Source organism: Scomber japonicus, chromosome 17 (assembly GCF_027409825.1).
Source record: "Scomber japonicus isolate fScoJap1 chromosome 17, fScoJap1.pri, whole genome shotgun sequence".
In the NCBI taxonomy this organism is placed as follows: Eukaryota; Metazoa; Chordata; class Actinopteri; order Scombriformes; family Scombridae; genus Scomber; species Scomber japonicus.
The window spans coordinates 22,611,686-22,625,922 of NC_070594.1; the positions used below are offsets into that span (position 1 = coordinate 22,611,686).

Below are 14,237 nucleotides of genomic sequence, written 5' to 3' on the forward strand. Positions count from 1 at the left end.
TTCCTTGGTAAAAAGCTCTGGTGTGCATGAGGGGATGTTTGTATCTTCTTTTTAGAATAAACTGAAGAAGAGTTTGGGTTTTTTGCATGAGCAAAGATGTAGCCACTATGGCCAAACAGACAAAGACAGATGTACTCACAGAACCTTGGCCAACCACAGAACATCCACAGTATGTCAGAAGACACCACAGCACAGGGCTCATTGTTTCATTGACCACTGAAATGAAGGTCGTCCAGGTCCAACTTATATTCAGTTTGATCAGGTTGAGTAGTATATAGTTTCATTGATGTGGGACTCAGATGTGTATGTCAACATGTCAAATATCCAGCCAATGAACTTGCGATCACCTTTGATAGCATGGAGTGTTTATTATTATTATTGTGGGAGAAAAATATGTTGTTTGATATGAGACAGAGAGTGTGAACTGTTAAGTAATACCACCCTTTAGGACCCTGCTGCTTGTTAATTGGTGATTCATCAGGCCTGCTGCCAGTTTTGGGGTGGGTCACCTCTGTTTGACCGCATTTTTGATTGGGTCCTTGAGTTCATTTGGATCAGGTCTGATTGTCCTTGTGTCCCTTTTTGGTTTTTGGAAAATGTTTCAGATTCAAGAAAGTTTTCCACAGGTCTGTTTTGGATTGTTCTCCAAACCTTTTTGATCCAAGAAAACTTCTACCAATGAGCTATAGACAGATATCTAGTGCTGAAAGATCACAACACTGATCAGAGTTTGACTGCACTGAGACAGAAACACTGCAGTCAATAAGAAGGGTATAGGTGCCACTGAAATAAAAAAGAAACACAAACATTTCTAGGAAACTTATATTGCAAAAAGAGCAACCAAAAGATAGATATGATGATGTATAGGTAGAGGAGGGAACAAAATAACAGGAACACCTCAAAAAGCCTGCATTAAAGTCAGCTGCAACTTTGTAAAACTTCTGTTAAAATTTTGTTGAGATTGGTGTAAATGTATGTATGAGACCAAAGCTTTTGGTATCATTTTGTTGTATTCTTGTTATATTGTCCACCAGTGGATTCTTTCAGACTCTCAAAGCCATTCAGCCAATGTCAAGGTTTGTATCAGCCTAATATTTGCTCTACGTGTTGTTTAACCTCCTGCACAGAGGTCAGTGCAGATCACAGAGAGGTCAGTCAGATCAAGCTAAGGAGCAGACGTCTGTGCCACATTCCTCATGTGGCCTTCATCACAGAGACCATGTGTGCCTCTCTGCAGACAGAAAGGACTGAAAGTACAACTCTACTTGTGCCTCAGGGGAACTAGGCAATCATTTTGACTTTGAGTGCATTGAAGCGTTGAGCATTGGGGCTACAGTGGTCCTAATCAAAGCCGGGTATCTTTGTGATGTCCTTTGGTTGGAAGAGGCCTACAGTAAGTCTAGTCCTACCAGTTTGTGTTTAATGTAAAACATATTTATATTCCTACATCATCTAAACATTCTAGAAAACATAAAATAACTCCAATCTGATATTGGTTGTCAAGAGCAACAAAAGCAGAGACAAAAATGAGAATTTTAACAACTATTTATTGTCTTGAAGTATGTAACAAAATAATCGCTATGAACAAAAACAGCATTTTTTGCTTTGTACAACTAAGAAAATGTTTACAGACAAGCAAAACTAATTGTACAAAAATAATGGTAACAATGATACACAATAACAAAAAAAAAGTAAAAACGATAAAGAACAGAACATCCTCACGTCAGTGTGCAAACCGTTTATACAGATGGACACGTTCCCCTTTTTTTAGGCAACAAATCCTGATAAATTATTTAAATAGCATTTATCTACATACATGCACACGCACACACACACACACGCACACGCACACACACACACACATACACACACACACACACATACATACACAAATCAACCTCTCACAAACAGCTAAGACAAAACAGAACAATAATTTATCTGCTAAAAACAGCACTGGACATACATGATAAAGCAAAATTATTTATAAAAAAAAGAAATCTCCCATTTTACTGTCATTTTCACTAGGGTAGAACACGGGATCGGGAGCTCGGTCATGTTTTTAGATATGAAATGTCATACTATTTACAACTCATGCTACAATAGCACTGAGATCATTTCAAAGGAATATGAAAAAGTACTTAGGTTTTGTTTTTGTTTGATCAAATTATACAACAGCAATGAGGTAATAATTGTACATCAAAGATTTCCTTTGTTTTTCATCTCTCTCTGAAGAAAAGCCACACAAGTCACATACACTTCATGCTAAGTAGCCCTATCTGAAGAATACCTAATTCACTTTGCACAGCGGGAGATGATAGAGCACATATCTTGCTTCTGAAACCTGACTGTACCTTATTTCAGACAGTTTTCACTCTGATGTTGGATGGAAGTTTCTACTTTTTTAAAGTATTCAAATTGCCTTTGCTGCCTACATTGTAGGCAAGAGTCAATAAATTACATGTATTTACATGATCTCTAATTCAAACCTCAAAAGTTAAGGGGTACAAGTCTCTTCAATGACCAAGGTTTTGTTTTCAGATGGGGGAGTATTATGGAGGGGAAACAGCCCTTGTTGGCTCTGGAAATTTTATATCAAATAATCCTAATTTTTCTTACTGGTTTGATATGGGAAGATCATCACTTCCAACTCACCCTGAGAGTTGTTTAGTTAACCAGACAACACCAACAAAGCCTGTGATACTTGCATGTTTGTAAAAAAGCTAATCTAAACTTAATTTTGGATCTCTTACTTCTGCAGTTTTCTCTACATGGATTGTTAGGTATATGGGTAAATGTGCTTTCTTGTTCCATTCATGGCCAGACTTCCACATACATACATGAACACAAACATCCACAACATCATGTCACCCTTTCTTTCTAAGGCACTCCACTCCCGACAGTCTTCTTCAGTCACAAGTCACAACAAAGATTCCTACAAATGTTACTGCTTTCTTCATCCTTTGAGTCCTCAAAAGTTGTATCAATCAAAATCTACATCCTGGTAAAGCAAAGGGAATATTTCATCAGTTTTTTTCTTTGGGATGTCCATCCAGAAGATAAGGTAATAAGGCACACAGGCTGAAGAAGTGACATAGAAGGACAGAGAGAGATGTAAAGGTTTGGAAGTGCATAGTTGTCTATGGGGGAGCCGTTCCCGCACAGAGATGAATGAGGTCTTTCAGAGAGCAAGAAAGCAGGGAGACCTGGGATAGAAAGGTGTTGGTGTCCTACTGGCAAAGCTAGAGGGCATATTTTCTTTTTTCCCAGCTCTCCCTGCTCTTGAGGATGCTAAGGGTGGAGAAGAAGGGGCTCTCTGATCCTCAACTGGCATTCAGCCGGTTGGTGCTCTGCCCAAACCAGCTTCAAGTTACCCTGAGGCTGACCACATGCCCTTCGCCCTGTCCAAGTGTGCGTGACGCAGAAGAAAGAGTTGCGGAGATAAATCGGTCCCTGGACTTTGCATCAGAATACATAAGTTCATACTTTTTACAAAAAGGTGCATTCCTCAGAGCTTCCTGCGCCGTGCATTTATGCATCTGTTAAAAGAAAGAGACATAATGTTAGGAACTGGACATAGCCACTGTTAGGACATAATTTTTAAGGGCAAAAAAGCAAATGATTGCTTGGAAGCTGCTTTTGCAATCATACTTTTATTTAATTGTATGTAGATTCTCACCTCTGCATTCATACTTCAGGTCTGAGAAGTATACCATCTCCTGTGAGAAGACAAAAAGACCTAGCCTGCCGCCTGCATATGTCTTGTCATAGAGGCTACCAGAATCTGCCATGATCTTCTTGCCTTCGTACATCACAACTCTGTGGAAATCAAGGAAAAAATAAAGTTGTTTTTTGAAATTATGACATGTGGAGAGGAAACATCTATGTGGACTAATAAATATTCTTTGCTCACCTAATATGTCCTGTTCTTGGTCTGTGGATCAGATGCCATCTGTAGGCAGTGAAATCTTTCCATCCAACATTCTTAGGGTCATGCCAGAGAGTGCGGACCTGAAGGATACCAAAATACATAGTCACTTTTCATAAATCATTAATCACATATAAAATATGAGTGTGGAGGTAGAATGTCTTGATAAAGTCCAAATATCTTACCTGTCCTGGTGTATTTCCTGTGTGCCAGAGGGCATTCCTGAGGTGCTCTCCTGGGCCAGTAGTGGAGTTGACCACTTTGATGGACAGACCAGAGTAGCCCTGGGCTTTGGTGGGTTTATTTGACCAGTATGTCTGTGTGATCTGCTTCCACATCACCACATAGAACCTGGAACTAGACTGGTAACCAAACACGAAGCCGGCATAATCATCATCCCTCTCGGTATTGATGAAGAAAGTCCCACTGAAGTCCACTGAATTGAACTCATGGTAGCCTAAACAAGAAAAAAAATCAAGTTGAAGGAATTTCAACATTGCAAAGGAATAATAGTGCAGGGTCCAGACTATCAAACAATCTCTTTTACTTACCAACAGCAATACCAGGGTCGCAGTTGACAGTCTGAACCAATTCTTTGCCCTGATGGCGGACAACCCAGTTAGGATCAATCTGGGAGGTGCCTTTGGGATCCAGAGGAACCATCTGGAACTTGCGGAAGTCTGTCTGACTAATATCAAAGTTCTCTGGACACACGTCATAGATGTCAGGCACATTGTCTTGGTCAAAGTCATCTTTGCAAGCATCTCCACGGCCATCACCTGAAAAGTAATTAGTACATATTCATTAATTATGTTAACCACAGTCTTTTGAAGACCTCTAGAAATGCTGTGAACTGTGTATCAATATGTTGCTACTTCAGAACCCTTTAGGACAACCTGCATCCTTTCAGGTTGAATCATGTCCTATTGTGCTCACCATCAGAGTCCAGCTGGTCAGGGTTAAAGGCCAGTCTGCAGTTGTCCTTTTCATCGGGGATGCCATCATTATCATCATCATGGTCGCAGGCGTCTCCCTTGCCATCTTTGTCATGGTCAGCCTGGTTGGCGTTAGGGATGTATGGGCAGTTGTCCAGATTGTTCTGGTGTCCGTCCTCATCAATATCCTGATTGCTGTCACACTTGTCTCCCACACGGTCATCATCTGAATCCACCTGCAGTGGTACAAATTTGTTTGTGTAAGAGTTATGGCTTAATTTAAAGGAACTATGAGGCATTAATGACACTAATATGTCAGGTGATTACATTCCACAGTGTTTATATCCTTTCACCGCAGTGTTTCCTGACAATCCTTGCTCTTTTGATCTCTCCTCTCTTGCTTTTATTAAGGACTTTCCTAAGGCTCCAATCACTCGTTGCTTCTGTAAAGCTGTCAAGCTCAATTTGTCCCAGATCTGTTGGCAGTTTTCATCTACTGTCAATCAAACATCACTCAAGATTCTGTGCTCCTCTAACTCCGATTTGCTTGTTGAGCACTGCCAGCATTTGCAGTGAACATGAAATAATATTACCCCTACTTGGCAGGACTAGACGCACCTTGCGGGCACTTAAGTAATAAGGGCAAGAGGGATAAATGAAAGGAGATGGAGGAAGGATAAGGGATTGGGTAACTGTAAAATCCAAAATTCTTTCATACGAAATAGAAATAACTCCCTAACTAAATAGAAATACATTTCTCAAGAAGGCATTGTTGTGCAGTTTGTACTCTTTGGAACAGCAAATAAAATAAAATTCTTCCATGCACAGACTTGTTTCATTTAGCCTTTAATTTGAACCTATGCAATTCACTCTTAAAGACTGCATCATTGTAGATTTGGAAGCCCTCCTCCTTTCCCCACCCTCATCCTGTCCTGTTGTTCAACACATTCCTATTTCTCAGTGTAGCATGGCACAGGTGGACTGAGCGAGACTGACTGAGCCACCGCCCAGGGCCAGCCCATTCCTCAGTAATATCCACCCTAGGGCCTCTTTCCTCACATTAGCCAGCTAACGTCAATGGGCTATTGAAAAGACCCCTAGCCCCCCACCACGCCTTATTGAACTGATGTGCCCTTGAGCTGCACATGGGATTTACTCCACCTTTACATGGCGTGATGAAGCTTAGACAGCTACATGGGGCTAATGACTCAGGGTCTCTCTCAATTGGAGAGATATATGCTGAGCTATAGAGAAAGGCAGAGAGATGAATGTGGAGAATTGTTGATGGATGAGGTGGAAGGAAATGGGAAAAGGGCAGAGTGTGTCTGTGTGTGTGTGTGTGTGTGTGTGTGTGTGTGTGTGTGTGTGTGTGTGTGTGTGTGTGTGTGTGTCCACGCACCTGATCAGGATTATGTTCCAGAGGGCAGTTATCGCACATGTCTCCCACCCCATCTAGATCTGTGTCTTTCTGGTCGACATTATACACATAGGGACAGTTGTCCTTCTCATTTAGTATGCCTGTGGAATTAATAGACAATGTTTGATATTAAAAGCCAGCACATGAATTCAAAATTTATAAATAAAACATTATGAGTTCATTTCAGTGCAAACTGAAAAATGTACGGTTGTAGGGTTGTTTTTTATTAAAATTTTTGGTCCTTACCATCTCCATCGATGTCCACAGCACAGGCATCTCCCTCTCCATTGTTGTCTGTGTCTGTCTGGTCTGGGTTACTGTTATAGGGGCAGTTGTCACAGCGGTCACCCACATCATCACGGTCATAATCGTACTGCCTGGGGTTGTAGACGAATGGACAGTTGTCCTGTTTGAGAAAACAGAAGTACAGAGAGTTGAGGATAGGTTTTCAGGTACAGTCCTTGTCATTTGCCATCATACTGAGTGGATGTATTTACAAGGGAGAAATGTGGAATGAAAAGGTGCTTTATTTTTAGGCAATGTCCCAATTCTAACATTGGGATTAGCGGCACACAGAGCAGCTCCTTCAGACTGGTACCTCAGTGTTGGAATTTGAGGTTTTAGCTCAAGCCAAGAAGAAACTTTTTCTCTCCTTCTGAGCCCCCCCTACCCTCCCCTTCCCCTTGTCCACCTGCCTTCTAATTAGACAGCATGAATGATGAATGCAAAAGTCACAATCGTAAGCTTGATGGCACCATGAGTGAAGCAATACACATGCTCTCTTGTGCACTGTTTGTGGAAACATCTGGAGACTCCACTTACCCTATCATCAGGAATGCTATCATTGTCATCATCACTGTCACAAGCATCTCCAATGCCGTCCTTATCATAGTCTTCCTGCCCAGAGTTAGGCAGGTTGGGGCAATTGTCCTGAAAAACACAGAAAACACAATCAGACACTCAGAAATAATGATAATCATACAGGTAATTTCATTCGGCAATATCAGTGTCTTACTGCTTCACTAATACCAACCTTTTTGCAGTGATAGGTGGCATTCTCCACACAAACCAAGTCTGCGTTGGGCCATCCATCCAGATCTGTGTCCTCTCCACAGATATGGCCATTGCCAGCATAACCAGGTTTGCACTCACAACGGTACATGGGATCAGCAAAGTGTCCGAGGTAGTTACAGCGGGCGTTTTTGTTGCAGTCGTGGCTTCCGTCGAGGCAGGGATTACGGGGTGTGCATACCTGGACAGTGAATGAGTGAATAGTTTGAACAATCAGTGATCAGAATGGCTCTGCATAGTACAAATTCATGACATTCTCTGGAAAGGCAGACATTCATCAGAGTAAATGAAGATGTTCATGCCCTGGGGACACAAGTGTACTTTTACCTTAAATGAACTATTACTTCTATCAGTATCAATTTATCATCAGTCTAATCAACTCACACATCTGTCTTCATTAGTTAGACAAACTCATCAATACATCAGAGCATTTGCTCTTTGCTGCTCTCTGATTGGCTTATTTTATGACAAAGACAGGACTGTACTTGCCTGTTTCTTAGCAGCAGCCTGCTCCAATCCTTTGCCAAACGGCTGGGGTCCAGAGTAGCGAGCAGGACATGGGAGGCAGTTGTAGCCAGGCTCTGTGTTCTCACAGCGGTGCACACCATTAAACTCAAAGCAAGCATCTGGGACCTCCTTGCACTGTTTTAAGGATAAAAAGAACAACAATTCTAATTGTAAGACTTGGACATTTTTACATGAGGTGGCAAACTTACAAATTTGACAAATTCAGAAAAAAAAGATTTGTACAATTTGTACCTCATCAATATCTTTACACTTGATACCGTTGCCGGTGTAGCCAACTGGGCACTTTCCACACTTCCAGGAACCATCAGGGGCACTGATGCACTTGGCCCCAGCAAAGCAGGGGTTGGATAGGCACCCATCTGAAAACAGCAATGTTGGCTCATTATTAAGACATCTACAAAATCCAACGTATTACTTAGTTTTAACCTTTTTTAATCAGGTAAATCCTGTTGTGACTATGATCTCATTGTGAAGGGAGCTCTGACAAATAATTATATAATTTAAAACTTACTAGAAAGGAAGCATAAACAATAATAGGATACAGAAGCCCTGCTAATATTTAGAATGACTCACCAATGGGACAGGCTTTCTTGTTGCACGTCTGAGTATCTTTGACGTCACCAATGCAATCTTTGCCACCGTATTTTGGTGCTGGGTCATTGCACAATCGTTTACGAGTCTGGGAACCGCCTCCACATGTAAGAGAGCAGGTATCCCACGGTGACCAGGGTCCCCAGTTGCCATTGACTGAGGAATACAAGGAGGGCACATGTTGCATTATAAATTGATATCCTTTTCTGTATAGATCACACAAATGTACTCAGGCTGTGAATATCAGATGGTGGGACTTACTGGGGCACGAAGACTTCTGACACTTCTCGGTTTGTCGGCCCTCTCCTTCACACTCTTTGCCCCCAAGCTGAGGGGTTGGGGAGTTGCAAAGGCGGATACGGGTGATGACACCCTCACCACAGGTGACAGAGCATGATGACCAGGGTGACCAATGGCTCCAGCTGCCATCCTGCTTGACTGAAAGCCAGAAAAATAGGTCAGAGGTCAGTTATTAGGAAGTAAAGCGTTGCACCACTGTGGCACTCAATCATAAAAACCATTGCAGCACACAGGCAAATTCTGTTCAAATAATTATAGTACAATAACAGATAAATTAATCACCATCATTAAGGCTGTTTGACATGATCTATGTGTTTGTTTGTGTGTATTTGATGGATGTGAGAATGTTGTGTTACTGTTAACTCACAGCGCTTGTCACACTCCTGGAGGTAGCAGTCGCGGGTCTGCACAGAGGTACCCTCACAGTTGTTATTGATACGGTCGCAAGAGCGCCCACGCTGCTGGATGCCCCGCCCACATGACACGGAACAATGGGTCCATTCAGACCACGGCGACCAGCCGTCCTCTGCATAGTCGCTCGCTGAGCAGGAGGGAGAAGGAGAGAATATGAGAGAGAGGCGAAGAGGGAGACAATAAAAGAGCTATTCCACCAAGGCACCCCCCCCACCACCACCACCGCATACACACGCACACGCACACGCACACACGCACACACACACACACACACACACACACACACACACACACACACACACACAACAAACACCCCCAAGCCTAAATGAGTAAGGAAAGCTTTTAAAGCAGAGGGCTAATAGTGTGGATTTAGCTGGGACTTAGACAGAGAGAAGGCCCTCTGTTGAGAGGAAAGGCAGGGACTAACACTTTGAGAGAAGCTGGGGAAATAGAAAGGCCTACTGTCCCCAGGATACACAGGGATGCCCCACTGACTTATATTTTCCTAAAGAGGAAACAGATTTTGCAAACATGGCTCTGGGTGTGTAATGACTTCAACAAGTGGCTGAGGTTGGGATGAATGTGGCTCCCCCTGTTTATTTAGGTTTTAGGGAAGTATTGCGGCCAAGCCTGCATAGGTATGAAGAACATGTCACTTCTCTTCATGTAGAAGATGGCTTTACTAAACAGCCAACCAATTTTCCATCCCGCTCTAACCAATTTGGCAAATTACAGCCATTTCAACTTGAAGTTTCAAAGATGTTTTGGAGCACAAAGCGCCAATGTTCCATACACATAAGCACCCTTTCATTTACTCGGATGTTAGTGCAGTTAAGTCATCTCTAAATTAACATGTTTTCTCTTGAATAGAAACCTTTACATCTAGGGAAATAGTTGTGGCTTTTTGTTTTATATGGCAAATAACTTCTCAGTGAATGGGGCAGTGTCTGAATGCCACCATCTGTTGGTTGAAACTTATACATCCTAGCTTACAGTTCATACAGTAGCTTATAGTGCAGGTTTACATAACTTTAATTACAGTGTACTTTACTATAGCAGTGCAGATTCTAACAATATGAGCTTGGATATAGAAAACAGAAAGGCTTACGTGTTCCACAGCGCGGGCAGCATTCTCCATCAGGAACGGTAGCATTAGCACAGGGGATCAGGGGGCAAGAGATCTTGCGGCACACAGTAGCAGAGTTCTGCACAAACAAAGAGGTAGCATTTATGATATATTTCAACACACTTTTTTCAAACTTAATTCATGTGCTGGGCTTATTCCTTTTATCCAAATGTAACTGAGACCCTACTTAAGAGTATCAAGTAGGATTAATTATTGTAAACTTAATTAAACTAGTGAGTGTAGTAGGGTGATTTTCATCTGACTCCATGTCCGTGCAACAAGCTTGTTAACTTCTCTGTTTGACATCTGAGTGTGCACAGAAAAACTAAAAATCAGAAATCTGGCTGAGAACGAAGACCCCTGCAGACAAGCATCTGCCCACTGGGTCAGACGAGGGTGGGAATAAGGCCAAACTCTTAATAATGGAAGTTGGTTTCACTGTGAAACCGGACTGGGCACTGAGCCCTGAACAAGTAAAGCTAGCCTGCCAGCCCAACCTGTGTGTGCACTGTGAATGACTCAGGGATAACGACTGCCTCTAAGTATGCATGCTAATGCTCTCCCTGCTGGATCTGATAACTTACAGGGGAAAAAGGGGGAAATAGGGACAACTAGTGTATCAGTAGAAGAGGACATCAGGAAATTAAGCCCCTCAGTGAAATGCAGTGATCTTCCCTGAAAAGTATTTTTCACCTGACCCCATCCCATTTTCCCACTTGTCATGGCCAAGGTCTTTTTCTTAATTGCAGCCAATACATCACTTTAAGTGTGGTCAAGTCCCTTTAGGCCACATTTGAGTTGAACTTCTGACAACAAAACTCTTATTACAGCTGTAACTGCTGCTGGATCTCTGCCAGGTCTTCACACTACTAATTACTGACCATATCAGTTGAGTGGTGCTAAGTGTGTGTGACTCGGTGTGGTTACTCATTACATATCACTGTGTGCTAGTGTGCATGTGCAAACAAGTCAGAGAATAGAGTGCGTCCCCTTGCACGTGTGTTCAAATGCTGACACAATACACACAACCTGTCGAGGTCTTACCTGACAAGTGCACTCGGTGCAGTCATCAACAGTCCACTCATCTCTGTTTTTGTGCACAATGCCATTGTGAATGCAGGCGCCACTATGAATACCGATGTGGTGCTTAATCAGCTTGTTTTCATCAGTCTGGTATAGGGGAAACAGACAAAATAAGAAGTTACAGCACAAGGTAATTTGTTTATTTTTATACCAAAAAAATTATATAAAAGATGGTGATATGCAGGTCGATTGAGGTCAACGAGTTCAGTACTTTTAAAACTACTAGAAAAATAAAAATTTGCAGCTATATTCAGAATATAGAGCTGTAGATGAGTTTACAGTATGTGTCAAATGTTGATTTGCTGGAGAGCTGTGCACAGGTGGTGGCCACACACACACACACACACACACACACACAAACATACACACACACACACACACACACACACACACACACACACACACACACACACACACACACACACACACACACACACACACACAGGCAAACAAACATGCAGCAGACAGGGTTTCCCCCTTACCAGCTGGCGGAGTTCATTGGACAGCTCCTTGACCACCACACCGAGACCCTTCAGCTCCTTAAACATGGTGACCAGGTCCTCGCAGGAGAAGCCACAGACCATCTGCAGGTCTTCACCAGAGCAAAAACAGAGACACAGGTCATGAATATTCGCATTTTCATTCTATTGTAGTTCAGTCAGATGTGAGCCTGGGGCATAGTGGGAAGTCTAGTCTCATGCAGTAGTGTTTACCTTTAGTCTTATGTCCGGTATACTCTGTTCTGATGGCTGAGGAGCCATTGAGGTTCTCCAGGATCATGGTGTCAGCTGTCATTGCTGAGGATAGAACAGTGCCATAAATCAAATCACATAACTTTACACTCACATATATATTTAATTGATTACAGTGCTACACATCCCACACTGCTATAAATTATGATGAAAAGTAATTATTTAATTCTGCTTTAGAACAGAGAAAATATTTTGAGACCACCGCACTCTGAGATATTTGTAAATTGACATTCCACTGTAACAAGTGGTAAACAGCTTCCCAGGGAAAGATCGGCAGGCAAATTAACTATGTACACATTTTTTTGATAAGGACTTGCTGGTCTTTGGCAGTACATGAAGCAGATGAGTGATGAGCAAATACGCAAGACATATTGGTTAGGATTACTCACAGCTTTGGCATCCTTTGTTGCGGAGGATGGCATCCAGCGTTGTTCCAAACACAAACCGCACATTTTGCAGGACCCCCTGTAAGCATTAATGTTCAGTTTAAGTTATAACCAGGTGCAGCAGCAAATAAAACCTTGCAACACAGTGAAAGCATTCAATTAATCGCTATATTAAGTCCTGTTACATATGCGTATTTTACGCATTTGGAGATATATACGCATATACATTAAAAAGGTACTTAATAGCTTCGTCAAAATCAACATTCCGATTTAAAATCTCCAGTCACTTCTCACCATAAATCTGTCCTTCACGGCTCCCTTCCCAACCCTGAGCTGCGCGGTGGCAGGGGTCTCTTGCGTCAGGATGCTCTGGATGGGCGCATCCAGCTCTGCGGTGTCCACCTCCTCGCATCCCGTGTACAGCACCGCCCGGTCCTCCTGCACGAACAACGTGATATTCTTCCAGTGGCTCGTAGCCAGATCCACATCTTCAATGGAAACCACCAGCTGCTTGTTCTCGGTGGAGAAAACTATGTCCAAAGTGTTCGCCTTTCCGTTGGAGACGATCTCAAACACTGGACCGGAGCCATCCTTCTTCTCCACGGTCAGGAGGCTTCCCCTGGTGCGTTTGAACTGCTTGAAGTTAAGCAGGAGAAGGAATCCCTTCTCGGCATGGATGGAATCGATCAGGTCCCTGAAGGCCCTCTCGGGGACTGGGGGGATCAGGTCCGGGTTGAGGATCTTGTAGGCGGGGCTGTACGGGTCGTCTCCTTTCACCAGGGAGACGCCGTGGTTCTTCTTGGGGACTTGGACGAGCTCAAACAAGTCATACACGCTATTGTCGTCTCGGCTCTCTGCGGGTGAATAACAAGCAGTCAGTCTTTGTCTGGCAGTGCGCTTTCTGACGTTTTCTTTTTCAATGAAATGTGGACTTAAAAGTATATATTAGCCTCTTTTTTTCATATTAAGCAATAAATCGGAACAGAGAAATAAAGTTTCACAAATTCAAGTTGAATCTCTCACTCAAGTTGAATCTCTCACTCACACCAAACTCACCTGCGACTCTCGCACTCTCGCAGCTCCAAAGCATCAATAGCAAAAATATCCCTGTCAGCTTCATAGTGCAACACCAGCCCGGCTGCCAGCAACAATAACGACAACAATCTAAAAAATGAAGAAGATTACTGTCAGTGTCAGACAAAACAGATTGATATGCAACAGGTTGGAAACATAAATAAACTCGGACCACTAATCAATGAATTTATGCAGCTGCAGCTGGTGAAATAGTTGCACTCATTAGAACATATTTGTAACTCACCTGCTCAATGAAAACAGAAGGAAAAAAGTAATAAAATCTCCCAGATATATAGAAATCCAGCAATAATCCCCAAAAATTGATGTATATTGATTTTTAAAAGGGAAAAAAAGTTCCAACGTGAAAAGTGGAGAATTTTTTAAAAATCTTGCGCGTCTTTCTTCTTGATTGAAAACTTTGTCCCTGCTGGTATCAGCGGCTAAAAAACTCTGTTTTAAGCCGAGGGGGGACAAAGTGCTATTTAAATAGTTTGATGCCATTCCTAAGAAGTGGCTTCGTCCAATCACAGTGAGGGGAGAAAAAGGGACGAGCTTATCCTCTTAGTTCAGAGAGAGAGAGAGAGAGAGAGAGAGAGAGAGAAGGGGGGCAACTTCAGTATGTTGCACTCAGACTT

General features: G+C 42.5%; 1 protein-coding gene across 1 annotated transcript; it reads right to left on the reverse strand.

The window, feature by feature from the left end:
- Positions 1–1,580: 1,580 nt before the first annotated feature.
- Positions 1,581–13,942, reverse strand: thbs1b (thrombospondin 1b). The gene is made up of 23 exons (XM_053336850.1): positions 13,847–13,942; positions 13,585–13,692; positions 12,823–13,382; positions 12,532–12,607; positions 12,104–12,187; positions 11,873–11,982; positions 11,352–11,477; positions 10,290–10,386; positions 9,135–9,308; positions 8,729–8,905; positions 8,450–8,623; positions 8,108–8,235; positions 7,838–7,990; positions 7,311–7,529; positions 7,100–7,207; positions 6,524–6,683; positions 6,260–6,378; positions 4,862–5,096; positions 4,477–4,704; positions 4,111–4,382; positions 3,911–4,008; positions 3,677–3,816; positions 1,581–3,536 (listed from the first exon to the last, which is right to left on the reverse strand). Exons 2-23 carry the CDS (start codon positions 13,646–13,648, stop codon positions 3,529–3,531), a joined length of 3,510 nt encoding a protein of 1,169 aa, XP_053192825.1. The 5' UTR covers positions 13,649–13,692; positions 13,847–13,942; the 3' UTR covers positions 1,581–3,528.
- Between the last annotated feature and the right edge of the window lie 295 nt (positions 13,943–14,237).

Excerpts from the sequence above, each read along its gene's own strand:
- thbs1b (XM_053336850.1), bottom strand. The coding sequence starts at position 13,648 with ATGAAGCTGACAGGGATATTTTTGCTATTGATGCTTTGGAGCTGCGAG. Across the intron at positions 8,624-8,728 it reads TCAGAAGTCTTCGTGCCCCA|TCAATGGCAACTGGGGACCC; the intron begins GTAAGTCCCACC and ends TGTATTCCTCAG. Across the intron at positions 3,817-3,910 it reads CCAAGAACAGGACATATTAG|AGTTGTGATGTACGAAGGCA; the intron begins GTGAGCAAAGAA and ends TGATTTCCACAG.